The 21,771-nt window shown below is 35.5% G+C and overlaps 1 protein-coding gene across 1 annotated transcript in view; it reads right to left on the bottom strand.

Annotated features, from left to right (window-relative positions):
* The window catches only part of LOC145671158 (uncharacterized), a 2,642,835-nt gene that overhangs the window by 1,381,163 nt on the left and 1,239,901 nt on the right, over positions 1–21,771 (bottom strand). The window contains exon 7 of the mRNA XM_081739993.1: positions 7,626–7,763. Within this exon, the coding sequence (XP_081596119.1) occupies positions 7,626–7,763 (138 nt within the window). The remainder of the gene's footprint in view (positions 1–7,625; positions 7,764–21,771) is intronic.

Consider the following 21,771-nt stretch of genomic DNA (forward strand, 5'->3'; position numbering starts at 1 on the left):
AATTATTACTCTTTGCTTGCACGATTGAAGAAAAAGTAGTTTGAAATGCCTATTTCCTTACAGGGTAGCTTCCAAATAGATAACATGAGATAACCAAGAGAAGACTGTTGTGTTTGAGTTGCAGTATGCACCAACTTTAGCAGAAAGAGTTTGTTGACGTAGTGATTCTATTATTTTACATTGCGTGGTTGAAAACTCCGAAAAAAAAAATATTTGGGAAATGAATGTTCAAACATTAGAGGTGTACAGGGAACACCAGAATAATTTGTCAAAAAGGAGTAAAGGATGTGTGTGTGTGAGAGAGAGGGGGGAAGTGTAAGTAAAAAGAGGGAAGAGAGGAAAGGAGTATAAATATGACCACGCCTACTAGCCTCCATTAATTCTCATAAAGCGCTAAAAATTTTTAGCCTGACGTCCCAGAAAGGAGTGGCTTCAAGATATCACTTATCCAATCACAAGGTTAATTTGTCCATCCAGTCCTTATTTTAAAAAAGAATCTAACAAGGCAAAATTCATTTTTTTTTACGAAATTTTACTTTTCAATAATGATTTTATATGTATACATAGTTTGCATTATACATTAGCGCTACATGATCATCCCATAGACAAGAAAGAGTGGATAAAACAGACAACATGGAAACTAGAGTTAGTATGTGTATATATATCTGTATGTATGGGTTTAATAATACAACCAAACGCGAAGAGAAAGAGAAAAGTTAAACTTAGTTTCTTGTATGATTCATCGCTCGGCCAGGGATCATGTAGTTGTTTTCTAGGACAGGCTACACCCTTCTCTCGCGAGCTTAAATTATCAATTACAAGAGATTACATACAAAGCGAGGTTGTCCATTAAAAGCCTGCTATCACAAGAATTAAGATGAAGAGAAATACTGGCGCAAAATTAATGACCATTAGGGGGCTAATTTCCTCTAGTTTCCGCCACTCCTTTCTCTCTCACTCTCTCTCTCTCTTTATGTTACGCGTTTGTAGTTCACCTCGACAAGGATTCGGGGGCCAATGGGAAGAAAACGACTAAAAGGAACATTTAGGATAGAAGGTTTACGTTAAATTTTAGGTTAACAAAGACATTCGTTTTTGTACCAGTAATGACAAACAAACATGCTGATATTCTGACAAAGTGAATTCAAATTACAATCCTAATCTTTAACTATAGTATATAAAATTACATGAACTCACTCACTCACTGACATAAAATGACGAGTACTTCCGGTTGATGTGGAAAGTTGAAATTTGGCATGATTGTAGTTTTTGAGGACTAACTCACAAGAAAATTGCCGAAAGTGAATATTAAAAAAATATATATATGGGTAAAAAGAGGGGGATGAAGAATTTCAAATGGACGTTATTTTAGACCCATAATCTCATGTTTTAGATACTTGGAATTAGAGTAAAATCTTGAAATTCGGTGTGTTTGTACATTTTCGTTATCGCTACCTAAGTAAATCAGCCAAAATAAAGATTTCCAAATTTAGTGGGGTTCTACAGGCAATTAAAAAATCTTTCCCCTATTATTTATACGGCACACCTACACACTAAAATGTTTAGACACTTCCTTTAGGACTTCAATGATTAAATTTGGCGTGATCGTAGCCTTTCGAGAACTAACCCACAGGAAAATTGCGAAAACTAAATATTTTTAGTTTCTAGGGGTCTAAAGGGGAAAGGAAAAGAAACTTGAAATTCGGTAGAATTGTGGGTTCAAGAGGTGCGAGGCTGTAGACCGAGCTAAGCAGGGTCTGGGCTTAGCTGGCCCCTAGCTGGCCAAAGACTAGTTGAACTATTACAACGAAGTAAGCCTGACACATTGGTTCTATTGAAAAAAAGATATCACACAGAAAGCAAGTGTACTATGAAGCAAATAATCTAAAGATATGCGATACTACAGTAACTCCAAAGGTTGAGATATAGATTGTAAGTTTAAGAGAGATGTCAACACCAAGGTTATTTGTCTTCGTCACGAAAAGACCAATAGCCGACACATATTGTTCAAAAGAATTCTTGATATACAATGATAACAAATTATGACTAGTAAATCCTGCAAGAAGTGAATTTAATATAATCGTAACTTTGAAGGCTAAATTGAGGAGTTCTATGTAATAAGGGCCCATAACGGAAAACCATGTTTTGAGAAAATTGCGCGTAAACATTTCAAACATAGATGTATTTTTATTTAACGCTTGTACGTACATGTGCACCCTACAACATTTATTCGTTTTCTTCTACAAAACACAAAGAAACTAACAATTTGTTTCACTGTAACATACATATGAATGTTTTTAAAAGGGATTTTATAGGCCCTTTTTAGAGATAATGACTTTGCAGGATTATCGCGTATATGTATCGTAGCAGTCGTATGATACATCTTCTGAAATTGAATTAAGAAATGTAACTGCAAAGTAAGAAACACAATATAATGTAAATAGAACAATATATGTGTAACAATAATACAATAAAGTAGTCCACGTGTTATGTAGAAACTGGACATGTAACAGTCCTGGGCATTGGAAACAGTTTATGCGTTATGTAGGGCTGGCAAGACATGCTCATGAAGTTCATTTTCTGCATCCCCGCTATCTGGTTCTTGGTTCACGGTTTGGGTTTGACACAGCATCTAGATCCAGAAAACGAAACAAACTCCGCACGTCTCGTTGTTTGGTTGAGTACGTCTACTCTGTAGTAAGCCTGACAGCAGGGCATCTTGTTGTTCCTTTGAACCACTTCTGAAAAACTGAGCAAGCAGCTCTTCTTGTTCCTTAGCATTTAAGGTTCCTGCATCATTTATCTTTACAGCACCTGTCCACTAATGCTAATTGCATCCCTGGAATATCTTTGCCACTACTTGTAAGCTATAACCTGAGTTCCTTTTCTTTTCCTTTGTACAGTATTACGATCGCTTTTTGACTCTCTTTTGCTTCTTCAGACTACGTGCGAGCTCGTGCTAACACACTGCGACGTGTTCAACGCTGTTACCCCACCAACATAACTGCAGCGGATACTCACTTTCGTCTCACGACGACCGCTAATCCTTCGCTGCAGCAACGAGACTTATGATATCGCAATGAAATTTTGCAACTTTACGGAGTTAATACCAAAGAATTTAAAAATGCAACCTCCATTTTAAAAAAGGCCTACGCCGTTATGAGCCCCTATTACATAGAATTCCTCAATTACACCATGCAAATTGTTTAGTTAAATTGCATGCAATGAAAAGGTTTAGATCAGAACACTATTCATGACAAATCTCTACAGAGATGCTCAGTATCAAAATTTGATGCACCATCTGTTTCATCTCGAAAAATATATAAGAAGTACATTTTTATCATATTGAACTGCATGCAATTCGCTAAATCAGGATAGCCCAGGACATTGTTTCAATATACTGCAATTTACCTGCGACAGGGATTCAGGAGCCAATGAAACTGAAACCACCAAACGAAACCTTAAAATTCAGGTTAACAAAGACATCCGTTTTTGTACGAGTAAATGATGAACAAGCAGATATTTCGACAAAGTGATATGGTGTCATAAGTTACAATTAAACTCAACAGCGAAATCAATTTGCCAAGTTGGTTCCATTGATAAACAGAGTATATCTTACAGAAAGAAAGTATATTATGAACCAAAAACTCTAAAAGACACGTAATAATTCAATACTTCTAAAGACTGAATGATAAATTATATCATGCATGCAAATGTAAAGGTATATACAAAGTACAAATCATGACAAATCTCTAGAGTAGTGCTTCCATATTTCTAGATTTAGAAAAACCGGGCCACTTCATGATAATTTAGAGTGCACTTGCCTCTTAATGAAATACAAAATTAATTAAATAATAGGTGAACACTTACCAAACGTGAATGACAGAAAATAAATTATTTGTCAGTTAAGTACCGATGACTAAAAAAAGCATAAGATTTACATATATATGCTCTATCGTACCCGAAGTTTAAGGGTGTGTTCACAAAGCTCTCCACATAACAATAACAATAATAATAATAATAATAATAATAATAATAATAAAATAAATAAATAAATAAATAAATAAATAAATAAATAAATAAATAAAAAGTCTTAAAACAAAATTCAACACTAAGGACATCGCGTTCCAAACATATCAGAAATACCTCGTTACTAGCTGTGAGAATCTGCATTGGTTTTTATTGTTTGGCACAAGCAACGCTTTACGCTTAGGATTTATACAAACAACGAATAACGTTCTATGTTTTCTGTAATCGATCACAATAATAGGTAGTTTTGTAAACTTATTAATTGTCTGACAACAGTTACCTAACAGTTATGACATCTACTGCTCTTACGTGCTAAGACATAAGAATAACAGATAAGGAAAACAAATGGCAGCACTACTATTTATGTAACTGTTGTCAAACAATTTACAGGTTTATAAAACTATTATTGTGACCAATTACAGAAAACAGAACGTTATTCGTTGCGTGGCATAAATGCCAAATATACTGCGTAAAGCTTTTCTCATACCAAATAATAAAAAACAATGCAAATACTCACTGAAAGTTTCCAGACTTTCTGATGTGCTCGGAAGGCGATATCCTTGGTGTTGAAGTACTTACAGGGCTCCTATATCTTCATTGATGCCCAGCACCGTCCCTAGGCGAGAAGATAACCTGCATTTGTTCAACTAATAGTACCTATGTGTTGTAGTGAGTTTCATATTTCATCTTCTCACATCATATTATTTACAGTTATGCTTTTCCTACACTGAAGTTTATGTCTTCACCTTATCTCATGATTATGGTTAAAGGTCATAATGACCGTTACAGTTTGAACAATAAAGTTTATGTATCTACCCATATCCCAACCACTGCTTCCTGAACAGCATAATATTTTAACATCTCTTCCCCTACAGAGGGCGTAGCCCTCTTCGGGTAGTAGTAGCAAGCCTTACCTAGCTGATAAAAAAAGCAACTTGATGTTAAATTAACACAAATAATACACTGAAATGGTTGTCATTTTGTGTTGTTTCAACACCTCATATTTTGCTGTGCACTGACTTTTGTTCTTGTCCAACTGGATCCAGTTTCTACTTTATATTCCTATTGCTGGAGATTCATCTTAATATTATTCCCTCATTTGTGTCTAGGTCTTCCTATTGATCGTTTTCCGATTGAATTTCCAGTTAAAACTTTGAAATAGTTCCTACTTTCTTCCATTCTGGCTACATAATCTGCCTACCTGAGCCTCTTAGACTTAATGACCCTAAAAATGTTTGGTAAAGGATATCACACGAATGATATTAACTTATGTTTTAGAGAGAAACCGGATCATTGGAGTACCGAACAATTCCTGAGGGAACAGATAATGTAAGTCCCAGATTGTTCCGTTTGGGACATTTGAAAGCCATAATCTAGAGGCACTGACTTTCAAAATTGAGTGCAATTGTCTAATGAATAGATTTTAACTATAAATGTGAAAAAAAGAAAGAAAGTAATTTTTGACTGAATTGCTCGCAATCAAATGAATCGGAACAGCCCAAAACTCTATTGTGACACATTGCATGCAACAATTGCACATTGTAATATCTGCATTATACAGGGTGTCCGAGAAGTCCTTCCCTGATTACAGAAAATGATAACTCAGGCTAGAAATAAGATAGAAATATGAAACTGGTATTGAATTGTTTACAAACTATAAAAGTTTTTGTCTGTGTTAGGTTTGTTCTGTTTTACCAAGTCTCAATTTTTTTTTGTTTTAGGTTTGTAGTACGTAAGTAAGAAGCCCAAGAAGCCATGCCAACCAACCAGGAGAAGGCACAGTGTGTCCTGTGGTACCATGAGACACGATCACCAACCACGGTGCAGAGACAGTTCCAGACAACATTTGGGAGGACTCCACCTGATGTCAAGAGCATTAAAGCCTGGTATGAGAAGTTCAAGAACACAGGGTCGGTTGCTGACCTTTCGTTGCATCGATCCCTCCAGTGATGTTGGCTAATGTGTGGATGGAAATTGAATATCGCCTAGATGTGCTACGTGCTACCAAGGGTGCTCATGTGGAAGTGTACTGATGCGACCAAAACTTTTATAGTTTGTAAACAATTCAACACCAGTTTCATATTTCTATCTTATTTCTAGCCTGAGTTATAAATTTCTGTAATCAGGGAAGGACTTCTCGGACACCCTGTACAATGATTTCTAATTGCACTACTAGCAGTTGAAGTCCCCGGAGTACTTGCACGGGAAAGATTTTAAATAATCTACGGTTTCAGAAAATTTGCCAAGAAAACACTGTATTTACAGCTGTAATGATGCATTCCTAAAGTTGGAAGATACCCATGGGGCCAACTTGTAGAGTATTAAAAACTATAAGCCTGAAGCAAAATTGAAGTTTCCATAAAAACGATGATATATTGATTGATAAATTGGAGTGAAAGCAAAAGACCAAATTCAAGATGTCAATAAGTTCCCCTGTATCTTATATCCTACACAATATTTACACATGTTTACTTTGCCCAACTCAAATTGTAGTTTTGTGTCAGTTTTAAACAAAATACAAAAATATAATTGGGTCTCTATGTTTCATTTTAGTTTTGTATAAGTGTTTCTTTTGTTGAACGGTTTAGCAATTGGAAATCAAGGATGCCGCTTTCCTAAATTCTAAGCAGCTACTAAGGGGATTCAGCATTTCTGTGAAATAACTACTTATTACTGTCTTCCATAATAAACTTATATGAAAAATGTGTTACACTCCCTCCTTCCACATTCCTACAAAAAAAAAAAGTGCCAATTGTGCTGTACATGTAACGTGACGTAAAAAAATATCTTAGCATTTTATAAGTTTTTAAAAAAGGGTTTTATAATTTTAAAAATAGTTCATACAGCAGAGAAAGTGTCAAATTAATACAAATGAAAATTTGATATGGGCTTTTATGATTTTTTCCGGTAATCCTATACACAGAGCTGAATATTTATTTATTATCATTGTTATTCAGTTTCACACGTATAAATGAAAAAGTACATATGGTACCTATAAATAATGAGCCATTTTGCTTGTGAGGTAGACAACCTAAAAGACCTTACGGTATTTCAGGTTCCGTATAGTTCAGCCCGAGTGAGGAATGGACACCTTCGCTAGTACTTTTTATTTTTAATCTGCTATGCAGAACATTTTCTTTCTTATGAAGCTCGGAGTTGAAGTCTCCAATCTTTATTTTCTTGCAGTCACGCTATCAAAATCTACCATCTAATTTCTTTCGTTTTACTTTTTTGTTCTTTCATTTTATTTTTATGTTCTATTTTTTCTTTCGTTTTTTCCATCAACTTAGTACAAAGTACTTCTGTACTAAATTTGTACTTCTATTTTCCAAGACATACATGCCATATATCAAAATAAGATATTTTACCTAACCTACACAATCTGTTGGGTTCCGTAAGACATTATACATATTTTCTTTTCTTTCTTTATTTCAGAAAACTAGAAATAAAATGTGTTCGTGCAATTTGTCTAAGGTCACTTCGATTATGGCCGAAACAAAAATATCTTCAAGATAAATGAAATTGAAATATGTGTATTTTATACCTTGTACCCTATTATATTACATAATTTGATCAAAATCCATCTTAGTACTTACCTGAATTGCTCACTTCTAGCTTTCCCGCTAACTCTTCTTTGTATTCTACAGATACAAACGGAGTTGCTACTGTTACGTTAGTAGACACCCCGCGAATAGTCCACGAATACATAAATCCATCAGTGGCCAACAAGGCTCCTGAAAGAAGGATAAGACATTTCGTTAAGGTTGATATCATTGACGTAAAAGTACATATAATACATTAAAAAGTTAGAAAAATTTACTGTTTTTGAGAATCAGTACTTTCTTGGGAAAAAATGAAATATTTCAGTTTAACGTCCCACAATTATACCCTTGAGGGTAAGGGAGACGATGATTAAGGAAAGTGATGGATGATGGAAGAACTAATCTAATGTGAAGGTAGGAGGAAATGGAAGTACCCCGAAAATGCCCACGGACACAATGTTGTCCACCACAAACTTACTTCGCCGGGAATCAAACCAGGGACCCCATGCACCAGAGGTAAGCGCTCTACCACTGAGCTACCCTGTCTCCCTAGTACTTTCTTGGAGTTTAAACAAGTATATGATAGGCTTCCAAACAATGAAGATCCAACACTACAATTTCCGGTTTCAGTGTAGGGAGAAGTGTGAGTGGAACTCATTCTTTACATACTAAGTCCATAAAAATATCTCGTTATGCATGTAACACACATACTAATTAAATATTTTGGTCCGAGTTCGATTAAAATTACTTTAATAATCACTGAAACTTTATCACGATAGTTATATCAATAAATTAAATTACTTTTGTTACTTTTAAACTTTGTATTTCCTTAATATTTACTTATCATTCATTTTGCAGGAAAAAAATACACTTCACTCACACATGACTGTCTCACATCTTTAACAGCAAAAATAAAACAAGTTTAAACAAGTCTGGCCACAAGATTTGTTATCATAAGGTACCGACTGTCCTTGTTGCTCTATAACTAAATATACATAAACGTTATGGTTGCGCTATTATTATTTTCGTACTGATGCTCATCGGCAGATGGACAGATGGACTTAATCGCTCTATAAAATTTCCCATTACTTCTTGACATTAATAAATACTCCTTGTTTGTTTGTTGAAGTTTAGCGTCCCTTTCCAGCAGCGAAGCTATATCGTCATTAGAATAACCAATATAATAGGCGTATCTCAAAATTTGCATTTTAATGCATCTGATTCTACGAGGTCTATCGATCACTGTAAGATTCTGTAAGAACCATAGGCGAGAGAGGTTTCATTGCTAAGATATCGAGTAAATAAGAAGGCAGAGCGATCAATAGATCTCGTAAATTCATATAAGCTACTGGTGTTAAAATCACAAATTTCGAGATATGTCTATGGGTTATTCCAACGAGAATATGAGACGTCGATAGACAATTTAAGGTAGAATCCGAACCATCGTGGTGCATTAAAGTTTCAAAGCTCTTGTATGGAGAATCAAACAAGGAACCCCGTGCACCAAAAGTGCTCGCGCTAGCCACTAGAGCAGTGACGAAGGCAAAATGATATCCTTCTTATAAACTGGTGTCTGTAAGTAGTGAGGTACACAGAATAAATTCACCTGATGGATTAATCTAATAACATACTACTCGAGTTTATCCAGCAGGACTTGAACCTGTGACCACAACTAAGACTTGTAAAGCAAAAAGGCCGGATATAGAACATACAATCGATGTTCTGTTTCTATCCCATTAAAAAAATTGAGTGGAGTCTCGGATAAAACAATGTACTTTAAAAAAGTAAGAGTGTCACGTAAAGGAAAGCATAAGTAGTGACAATATCAATGATATTTATTGCACGCGATATAGTTGAAAAAACAAACAAACAAACAAATACGAATGCTAATGCTCCGTTCAGCAGTAGAAGCACGAGGCAGGCACCATAGCCAAAGAATGTTGTCCATGCTGTAGTTCGGGCTTGGGAGTGTGTTTGGTAGTAGATGGGGATAGTCTAGTCACTATAGTTATAGTCGCGAGAGTTCAGGGAAGTAGGACGTACTGAATTTACTCGAGAAGATAATATTTTTAAATACTAAAAATCCGACATACGTTAGTGTATGATAAATCTAGGAAGAATGCTGTGTTGTCACATACGGTATACACTGAGAAATGCGTCAACAGACGTAAACCAAGGAGAAAATTATTCGTGAATCTCTTTAACCAACTACGGGAAATTGGGAATGTAACACCCAGCCATTCTATAAGAAACATAATCAATGACTGGCATGGGTTGAGGTGAGTGTTCTAGTTGCTGTTGCGTTAGATCCCCATATGCTCCATCGCAAGGAGTTCTGGCTTGAGTCAGGCAAGTGTCGTTCGTATTTTCCACTGTCACAGGCTCTACCGAATCATGTGTCTCTCCACCAAACGTTACACGAAAACGATTACGTATAATACTTGTCACCATTTTTTTATGAATGAGCATTAGATCAGAGTGCATTTGATTTTAATTTTCATTTTGTTTTTTAACGAAGCAACATTTACTAATCGTGGACAACTTAACTTCCGTAATGTGCCTCATAATTGGTCGACAATCTCCATTTGCTGCGTCAACTGGTACGACAGCGTGCGTGGAGTTTAATCAATGCATGTCATGGAATAGTGGAGTAAGGCATTATGAAGACGTTTTTCATTGGAAGCGTATCAGATTACCGAAAGTTTGTCGACTTACTAAGGAACAACATTCCATCGATGTTAGAAGACAATCCATTGGAGATTAGAAGGAAAATATGTTTCCAGCACGATGGCTACCGACCCCACATTGCACAACATAGCTCAGTCCCTCTTAACGAAATGTTTCATCTTCGTTTGATTAGAAGAAATGTACCTGCCAATTGGCCAACTCTTTAAGCCAATTTGAACTCATTTAGGTTTTTTCTGTCAAAAATTGTAAAGGATGCTTTGTACAACAACATACCAACGACTTCTGACGATGTGAAACGTCGTGCTACTGCAGCTTATTCTACCATTTCGACTAAATGTAGCAACATGTGCAGAAATCTTTATACACTGGGCTGCAGATTTGTCGTACAACTAATGAACATAATTTTAAACACAACTTATGAACATGTGTGCTCTGTTGGTAACATTAGAACATCAGTTTGACCCATGGTGCTTGCTTTGTACTTGTGAATGAGACATTAGCACTTACTTTCTTTCGATGATATCTCTTGATATATTTTAGCTAGACGCGTGCAATGAACGGTACTGATATTCTCAACCCTTGTACTTTCTTTTACATGGGATTCTAATACATTGTTCTGCTTTAAAAGTTCATGGTGTTTTTCACTAAAACCCTTCGACTGTTTTATTTATTATTTGTAATGAGGCCAACTATACACTTGACGTCTATGAAAATAGTACATCGATTGTATCTTCCACTTCCAATCCATCTGCGACGCAGATTTTAAGTGAATAACATGTACACCCGAATAACATTGCAATTTCTTTCCAAGTTACATTTGAGCAATTTACAAATTTTTAGTCACGTAAAATTCAAGTTACGCAAAGGTTTACAGAATGCTTTACTCACGTAATAGAGTGGAGAGTATCAAATTCTAATAGGGCTCAAAAGTTGCCTATTCGCATGCTAATCAATGGAAAAATAATAAAAAAAATCACACTTTGGATCTTCAGTCCACGCAAACAACCTAAAATAAAAAAAAATACCAAAATACATCAAATTTACCTTTAAACGAAAGAATCAGATTTTTGAGTATCGAATTCTAATAGGGCTCAAAACTTGCGTACTTGCATGATAATCAATGGGAAAATAACAAAAAAAAACTCACTTTGGATCTTCAGTTCACGCAAACGGCCTAAAGTTTTTTTTTTAAAAAAAGATAGAAAACACCAAAATTTACTATTATGGAAAAAATAAAAATTTTGAGTACCAAATTCTAAAAGAACTCAAACGTTGCTTATTTGCTTGCTAATCAATGGGACATTAACGAAAATAATCACACTTTGGATCTTCAGTTCGCGTAAATGGCCTAAATTTTAAAAAAAATGACAAAAAACACGAAAATTTACCTTTACATAAGGAATATATAGATTACTTTCTTTTTGTTTCTATAGCGTCTAAGTACTTTATTCTAGTTGTGTGAGGGCATGGTTATTATTAATTCGTTAATGTGAGTGATTTTATACATTTTATTTTCATAATGATTTTGCAGCTCTTTGCCCATTTGTCAACGTTTTTTCTTTTTCCATGAAATGGCCCGGAACTCATCACGAGGAGGTGGCTGCAATTAGTTCCACCCACATCCTACTCAACTCTCCGACTAGTTAGGGTGTGCTAAATTATGTTGATTTAGTCAAGGGTGTTTTAAATTCAGATTTTTTAAATCAAATTTTGGCATTGTGAGTTTTGAGAGCAATTTTGCTCTAATGTACCCTTCTCTGGTTTCTTGTCCACACACTTTTCCTGCAAACTCCGTAACAAGTTTGACACATCTTCCAACTTCCTGAGTATGGCATGGAAAATTTAAGAAGTTTAGAACTCATGAGCAGATTTTTCATGCATAAGTGATAAGATAGTTTTAATTGTCAAGCTTTCCAGCTCTGGAGGGGGTGACAGCTTACATTTTCTCCAATCTATCAGCTCACTGTAGTTCGTGGCATCAACATTTATTGAAGTTGCCATAAAAGTTCTAACAGAGCAATTCAGACAGGACAGTGTGCTCCAGATGTGGCTATAAGAGATCCTAGACCTTTCAGTTACTTCCGATGGCTGACATGTGCAAACCTGGTCTTACGGTTGTACGTTTCTCAAACAAATCCTACAAACGAACTCAAAGTGCTTGTAAACTACATTATAAAGACATATGTTCCTATCTGGTTCGACACAAAGAGAGATTAGTCAGTGAAATATGAACCTAAACATATTTTGAAATTAGTTCACACAATTAGACATTTGCCAAACAACATTAAAAGAATTATCGATCCTGTGATTTAGAGAAACGCGTTCTTGTCATCCAAATAACATATTGTTAGCTATGACAGTGTATGAGAGACAACACGTACGAGAGTTAGGTTACGGGAGAGTGATAGAGGCAAGACATCAAGATCCAAAGTTGAAATTTGTTAGAACTTTTGTTGCAACTTCAATAAATTTTGATGCCACGGAATACAGTGAGCTGATCGATTGGAGAAAATGTAAGCAGTCGCCTTCTCCAGTGCTCGAAAGCTTGACAATAGAAACTAAATTATATATGAAAAATCTGCTCATGAGTTTGACTTCTTAAATTTTCCATGCCATACTCAGGAAGTTGGAAGATGTGTCAAACTTGTTGCGGAGTTTGCAGGAAAAGTGTGTGGACAAGAAACCAGAGAAGGGTACATTAGAGCAAAATTGCTCTCAAGACTCACAATGCCAAAATTTGATTTAAAAATCTGAATTCAAGACATCCTTGACTAAATCAACATAATTTAGCACACCCTAATTGGTCGAAGAGTTGAGTAGGATGTGGGTGGAACTCGAATTGCAGCCACCTCTTCGTGATGAGTTCTGGGCCATTTCATGAAAAAAAGAAGAAAACGTTGACAAATGGGCAGAGCTGCAAAATCATTATGAAAATAAAATGTATAAAATCACTCACATTAACGAATTAATAATAAACATGCTCTTACACAATTAAAATAAAGTACTTAAACGCTATAGAAATGAAAGAAAAAGTAATCTATATATTCCTAGTGTAAAGGTAAATTTTCGTGTTTTTTGTCATTTTTTTAAAAAAAATTAGGCCGTTTACGCGAACTGAAGATCCAAAGTGTGATTATTTTCGTTATTGTCCCATTGATTAGCAAGCAAATACGCAACTTTTGAGTCCTTTTAGAATTTAGTACTCAAAAATTTTATTTTTTCGCATAAAGGTAAATTTTGGCGTTTTCTGTCATTTTTTTAAAGTTTAGACCATTTGCGCGAACTGAAGATCCGAAGTGTGATTTTTTCCGTTATTTTTCACTGATTATCATGCCAATACGGAACTTTTGAGCCTTATTAGAATTTGACACTCAAAAATTTGATTCTTTCGTGTAAAGGTAAATTTGGTGTATTTTGGTATTTTTTTTTTCAAATTTTAGGTCGTTTGCGTTGACTGAAGATCCAAAGTGTGATTTTTTCATTATTTTCCCACTAATTAGCATGCCAATATACAACTTTTAAGCAATATTAGAATTCGATACTCGAAAATTTGATTTTTCGCTCACCCTATTATGTAAGTCATAGAGTTACTGTAATCGAAATATGAAATAAATTAATTGTGACATTTTTCAGTTCCAATTAGGAGACTTCTACCTTTAATCATATAAAATTCCGTATATATGATTCTCAGAAAAAAATTGTCACATAACATTATTACGGAAATAATAATAATAATAATAATAATAATAATAATAATAATAATAATAATAATAATAAATATGTTAAATGGGTTTTCGAATACTCTGTTTTGTTTTTAATTTCCAGTCCGTACTCAATTCTGCTTTAGCACTATATCTACTACAATAAAGTACTAATTTCTAGAAATTCGATACATTAGAAGAGTAATATATATATATACCATATACACGCAAATAAATTCTCATCCTGTGACATGTTTTTGGTATTACGATTTACGTTATTTTCGTTACTTTTTTAAAATGAGTTTATAAAATTACAGAGGAAGAGAACTTCAAAAAATGCAGACAAATAAAAAGCCACCCACAGAAGGTATGTATCATTCGTCAACACTCAACCGAACACCATTGATTTTTGTTTCTAAATGACGCCAAAAGAGAGACGGGGCGGAAGGGGGAGGTACTGAAAATGCGGTGACGGGTGCTCATGATTTCATTTCGAAATGCAGGTGCGATAAGAGTGAAAGGAAGAAAAAACTACATATATATGAAGAGAGAGAGAGACATACGTATATACGTATACATAAACAGATAGAGATGTGGCTGGCTATAGGTACGGTGAATGTGAGAGATGGTGGTGGGAGCTGGAAAAAATCATTGAGCCGCAAGCAACGAGCAACAAATGACTGTAGTTATGGCAGGAGAGAGAAGAAAGTTTTAAAAAAAGTACGTCAGTAATGGAAGAAGTAAAAGAAAATGCAATTTTTCTCCCATTTTTCTTTTTTTTTCAAATTTTTCTATTTGAAAAAAAAAATACCATGCAGTGAAAATTGATTGCTCATGCGTTTTTCCTCAGTTACCATTCAGACGATTTAGTTTCAACTGAACCTTGCCAAGCAACCAAATGTGAATCTGTAAAAAAAATAAATAAATAAAAGGACAAATCAATGGGTTCTCGCTGCACACACACATATTTTTTTTTACATAAAAAATCTTTAATTTTTCTCTTTCTCTCTCTCTCTCTCTCTCTCTCTAAAATAATCTTTCTTCTATGCTACACATCCCTCTCGCACACACACACTTTCCCGCTCTGTTCATCCCACTCCAGAATGGAGGTTCAGCATGGGCAAGCCTTTTGCATAGCTTCGTTTGACCGTTCAGAAGCGAAATTGAATTAATATGAACTACATTTGAATGCTGCGGATATGTTCCCTGTATGTCTCTTTTTCCTCCCACTCTGTCATCTCCCACTTTTCGTAAAATCGTTCCCATTTTTTTCTATTTATATGTATATGCTACACTCTGTGAATATATACATACTGTATATGTGTGTGTACGTACTTGGGAAGGTGTTCATGCATTTATACATTTTCTAATATTATATATGTCCCTACGTTATATATATGTACTATTAGTATAGCTGCAATCAAAAAGAAAGTTTCTTTGATGCTAAAAATTCTTTGCTAAGCCAGTTAACCAATAACTTCATTCTTTAAGTTTTAGATTCTCTGATTTTATTATTGTTATTTTAGAAAATTGCATATAGATATTAATCTGTGCATCCAAACCAATAAATATATAAAATAATAATAATATACATATTGTACTCTTATTTTAAATGTGTGAGGAAAATAATGTTAATCGATTAGTCCTTTTATTACGGCATTTTCCTTCCAGGCTAGGCCGAGTATAGGACTTTATTTTATCTGAAATTTAGTTTAACATCCCACAATCATGCTCTATAGTAGTCATTTCCCAACTGGATGTCCTGTGACGTCACAGTCTGCTGATCGCATTCTTAGTAAATTTTACCGAATCAAGAAGTATGCGTCAAATTTGGAAATGGCAACTGAAGTAGTGAGAGGCATAGTCAAGAGTTCTCCTGATACATGACCACACGTACTCTGCCAACATTTGTTCTGCTTCACTCTTCATGGTCTTTAAGAAAATCGAATAACCTTGCTCCAGCGCCATACAACGGTTACTTGGAAATGACTACTCTGAAGCAGAAGATGATAGAAGAAAGTGAATGATTTAAAATTGGTGGAATTTTATAACTAGAACCTTTTTATTTCAGGTGTGCCCCCCTTCTGGCGCTGCTGTCGATGTGAGTGATCCCGTATCTCCCTCGGAAGAGGAGGGACAAGTTACTGCGGCCGAGAGCTTTCAATTGTTTATGTGGAAGCATTGCCACAATGAATTATTTCACAGATTTCGCTGTGCTCTGTCTTGTTAGCTATTCTAAGTAGCCTACTATTTTCACTCACCAAGATCAAACGACTGAATGACAAATTGGCAACATAGCTGAGGTCATTCATTTCTTTTCCTTAAGCAAAGGGAGTGTTTCCTCCGTCAGAGGTGGTAGGGGTGGGGTCGAAGTATGTTTAACATATTTTCTGAGGACACGCCTGAAATAGACATGCTCTAGTAGGAGGAAACTGAAGGCTTCGAGAAGATCCATTCAAAATGTCAGTGAAATTGTAAAAGTTGCTCTTACTTGAATCAGTAACTCATGTCGTCATTGCCCCCTTCCATCATAAAGACATCCTCTTTAATTATATGATTGTACACTGCAACCACAAGTACAGTAGGAAGAGCATACGAAGCTCGGATATAGTTAACACTACAAGGACGGGGTGATCAATTTGACCGTTTTCTCTAACTTTTCCTGTTGCTCTTCTCTAACTAATTTACTTAGAAATCTGAAAGTCCTTGCCTTTTTATCATTTATAAGGTAGAGTAGGTGTAAGAATTTTGGAGACTGTCATGTCATTAGGCGGGCGCTATGCCGTAATACCCCCGGAAGGACGAAGCGGTCACTAGATGTCCTTGTTACTAACATTTCTGACATTATTCATTGTAAATATAAGGAATTCTATACCACAGGCATCTACAAAGACACTAGCGATCACACATTGACAGTATGTAAATGCAGGAGGAACAAGAGTGTAGCTATTTTCAGTACTATGCATAAAGCAGTTCGTGTGTCACAAGATAAGTAGAAACCTGATACTATTTTATTACAACAAAACAAAATTTGGTGTCGATGTCGTTGACCAGATGCTTCAGAAATGTTCTGTAAAATCACTCAGTAGGAGGTGGTCGGTTCATGTGTTTTATAATGTGATGGATATAGCATGTCTCAATTCCAGGATTGTTTATAAGGAAGTAACGGAAAGGTATATAAGAAGAAGACAATTCCTGAGACAGCTCCCAGAATGTTTGACTGAACCTGAGCACGTACAGAACAAGAGTGAGTTTCTCGGATGATGATGAGCAGCCACAGTGCAAGATGAGAAAACAATGCCAAATTCTGCTACGTAATGGCAATAAAATTACGGATGTGCGCAAGATAGTAAGAGGTGTGTTTGTGGGAAGTATGTCGGTAAAACCAAATAGCAAGTGTTTTGTAAGAAGTGTGTTTCTGATTGAGTGTTCAATTTGAAAGAGAGACTGCGACAGAAAAGTGACTGATATATGTGTAAACTATTTCCGTATAAAATGAAAAGTGATTTCCATCACTACACAATAGATATTCTGTGGTGAATGAAAGTATTTGAAAATTCATTCAAATATAGTTGTATGTACTCCTATAGTGAAAAAAAAATAGTTTTTTGCATATGACATAATTTTGTAGACAATACGGTAACCTAAAACATTTGCCTCCAAATTTCCTTTGCAAAGTACCAGTTTTAAATGATACTTCAAAATTTAGTCTAAAATAAATGCACACAAAATTTAGTCTAAAATAAATTATATTCCTTATCGTAGAAATATATATGTCTGTATATATTACATACACTGTGTATACTTATAACACTGTAGTAAAGGTCTACTATACCTTCAAATTGACCGCTTAGTCCTTAGTGGGGGTAGATTTTCCCAGTCCTTCTAGTGTTAAACAAATGACTTGGAATGTTTAAACTGTAACTATATGTTTTATAACATCAAATTGATCCTGCATAATCCGCTGTTTTCCATTCGTTTCCTTTTTTTAAATATATATATTATTTTGGTATAAAAATGAATACTTTGAATAAGCTCTTGATTAAGCAGCTTCTTGTCCAACGATAAGCTAAGTCATAAAATATTACTCTTTTTTTTCTTTTGGCCATATTTTTTTTTAGTCATAAGAATTTTCTTTCTTTTTTAGTCATAAGAATTTCCTTTCTCCTTGGACATATAAAATTTCCTTTTTCTTTGGTCATATACATTTCCTTTTTCTTATGGTCATAAGAATTTCCTTTTCCTTCGATTGAAAGAACTTCCTTTCCCTTTTTATTTATAAAAATTTCCTTTGTCTTCCAGTCATAAGGATTTTCTTTTTCTTACGGTCACAAGGATTTCCTTTTTTCTTTTTCAATGTTATTTAACATCGAAAGTACAATTTTTATTTTCAGTCAGTATTCTCGAACTTTCAGTCCAGATTACGATAGAAATATAATATAATGTAACTGACGAATGAACCTAGGTAGAACTAGTAAAATGTGTTTAGAATATAAATGAGTTTAGGTAGAGGTGCCCACAAGGAGGTTATGATGCGAAATACGTCATTAAAATTTAGTTTGGGCTCGCAAAATCATCGAAAATACTTAAACCAGTTAAAAGTTAAAATTCTACATGGAAATATATAATGTATATAATGTACGTAATAACATCAAGGTTTACACAGTGAGGTTGGGGAGCCAGAATCTGTAACCAGGTAAAATCAGTCACTGCTTTTTGAAGGAATTAGTTACAGCTGACCAAAAAGAAAAAAACAATACATCCTTTCTCGTATTATCCGTACCCTTTTCCTCTCTCTTCACAACTAAAGAACAAGAATCCTTCACTTGAAAGATCCTTTACTTGTCAGCAAGTACAACTCTCAGGCTATTTGAAAGAAATGACTTCTTATTTTCTTCCTTCACTGGCCACTCTTAGGTAACGCATTTTAGCTTCTATCTATCTTATTTTTTCATTTGTTTCTCCCTCTTCGTAGAAGCTGTACCCAAGTCTAACATTCTGTATGAGAGAAAGGAGTACTGAAAGCTCCTTCTGGATCTCTCCTCCTAGATGAAATTATTTGTGTGTGCATCAGAAACATGCATTATACATTATTCTAAATATGCATTATGAAGACAGTGAAAGAATATATGATAAACTTCCGTTAATATGAAAGGTGCTGGAATTTTATGAAGTGTGTTCGCATTGAGAGACATGAATTGGACGCAAGATGAAGTGATTGTTAGGGTTCCGTGGAGAAGAATATTATATCAAGAACCCTAACTGTTTTGGAGAGTTCCTTCGTGGAAAAGTGGTTAGCGTACGCGCCTTTGGCGTGGAAGACCCGGATTCCATTCCCGGCGGGGGCTCATGTAGTTCGGATTCCACGTTAATCAGTATGTCCACGTCTCATATCCTCGCTGCTGAACGGGACGTTAAACTTAAAATCAACTCAACCTAACTGTTTTGCTCCTTGAGTGACCAGATATAGGGAATACAGAAATACCTTAGAAATAGAACAGTGAGGCAAATAATAATCAACGTTAGAAAGGTAATGATATGTTAATATTCAAAAGTTAGTGAGGGTGCCAAATAAGCAAGTAATAATACCTTTTGGTTTACAAATTTTTCGTTCTCAACATCTTCAAAGTGAAGTGTCTCGTTCAATGAAAACTGGCAATACTGCACAAATAAACATACAAAAAATGAGAGGCTGCTATCAGGTTATAAATTTCTTTAGCTAGTTATTCGGCGAAACGGAATTCGGTCAAACTAGAATTCATATTTCGCCGAAGATGGCCGACTGCCCAGGTGTGTACTAATTTGGTAGCCTAAGGCATCCAATAAAACAGTCTACAAATCATGTTATCATCGTAAGTTTAGGTAATAAAAAGAACTTGGCCATAGCAAGTTCTTGGCCATATTTGTCGTATTTTTTTATTTAAAAAAGTGAGTGGTTAGAGAGAATGAAGTTTATTTTTAGGACGTACAGTATTCGTATGCACGTTCAAATCATGGTAGTGGTTCTCTTACATGAAGACATATCAACAAAACGGCAGAAACGTGAACATAAATGCATTTTGAAGTTCACGGAGACCTAAGTACAATGCTTTTAGTGACGATACTTGCAACATCGAACAGCTTGTTCAACAAAACTAAGTCTTCGAACAAAAAAATTCTCCACAGACTCACGCTCAGAGCAGTCAACTGGGAGTTCAACTTTGTCATTCTCCTGCCTTTGTTATCTTCGGCCTTCATTAACAAGAGGTAACGACAACAAGGACAGGTACCAGAAGGGGAGGAAAATAAAAAAAGAATATGAGCAAGAGAGAGAAAGAGAGAGAGTATCACTATCTTCCTTCCACATCTGATGGAAAAGTTTTCAGTGACATAAAGGGGGTGGTTCGGAAGGAGGGCTCTGCGAAGTTGAGGGAGAGAAGATTCTAATGTACGTGTGTGTGTGTATTTTAAGAGGTGGGGTTTACTAGTAACAAAAAGGTGTGTGTATATATATAAAGTGGTGTGAGACTAGAAGGCTTCCGAGCAAGAGGTCGATGTATGAAGTTCTAATGGGGTTCCCGATTGCCAGCACCCTGGCGCGCGTATCTGGTAATGGAATCAACGATGGCAAAGTAGTGAGAAACTCTTGTGTGATTCAATATCAGCTTCTGTTTATCACGTTACCTGATGAACTATCTTCCGGCCCACTGAGCTAAGGGTGTGGCATAACAGATGGCAGAGCAGCGAAGACACCCATACAACATTTGTACACACACAGACACAGAAAAAATGTCAGTTTTTATGAGGAAAACTTTATCAAGCTATGGGTAATATAATTAATAGGAAAGTTCATTATTTTTCGTAAGAAATAATCCTGTTTCTCCATATTTTTCTACATTTATATGCAAGGCAGTTACTACCTATTGAAAAGAAGAACAAGACGTTAAACTGAGTGTGTGCTTTAGCTCAAAAAAGGCTCAGGTCGATCTGATAACTTGAAAATGAGTGATGTGCATTCAATACAATGACTTTTATCATTATTATTTTACACTTTTAGACCAGAGTTAAGTTTTTGATAAGTAGCTTATCTTGTGATTCAGATCTGGCTCGAAACTTCGAACCAAGACCAAACGTAGCAAAGACATGTATATTAATTACTCGGCTAATTGATGCCACCACAGCGTTAGTTACTTACATCATTCTAATTGTGTACATTGAAATATTATACTTTTCAATATACATTTTTGCAGTACTCTCTTTTAAAACTAGTTGAAATGCCCAATCTTCGTCGGAGGCAAATAGGTTAATGGAAATTACAAGGAAGGATCAGAAACTAAAGTTAGAAGACGATATTTCTGGAGCTTCGTCTGTTATAGAGTAATAAGAAGCGTATAGTAATTGTAATACATGGAGTTGGCAACTATGCAGAGTTTCAGCCACATCTACCTACGGCGTTAGTTGTAGGTAAATACAAATGGCAACTCGTTTGGAAAACTGGTCTCGCGAAGAAGTCTGCTCAGTTATTCGATTTTTGAGTGAGACACATGTAACCACGGCTGAAATTCTCCAGCAGCTGGTACAGGTTTACAGAGAGACTGTAATGTCTCGACAACATGTCGCAGAATAATATCGAAAATTTGCGGTTGGTAGAGAAAATGTCACCGATGAGGAGCACAGAGGCCAATCCAGCCTAGCATCAACAGATTTGAACACAGCTCGCGTAGAGAAGTTGATTCAGGACAACAGACGGTTCACGTTGCGGCATCTGATGCCAGAATTGGGAATATCGTTCGGAAGCACCTGGTAATAATCAGTGAAGCCATATCTAGCAT

The sequence above is a fragment of the Thermobia domestica genome, chromosome 15, assembly GCF_964235325.1.
Source record: "Thermobia domestica chromosome 15, izTheDome1.hap1.1, whole genome shotgun sequence".
Taxonomy (NCBI): domain Eukaryota; kingdom Metazoa; phylum Arthropoda; class Insecta; order Zygentoma; family Lepismatidae; genus Thermobia; species Thermobia domestica.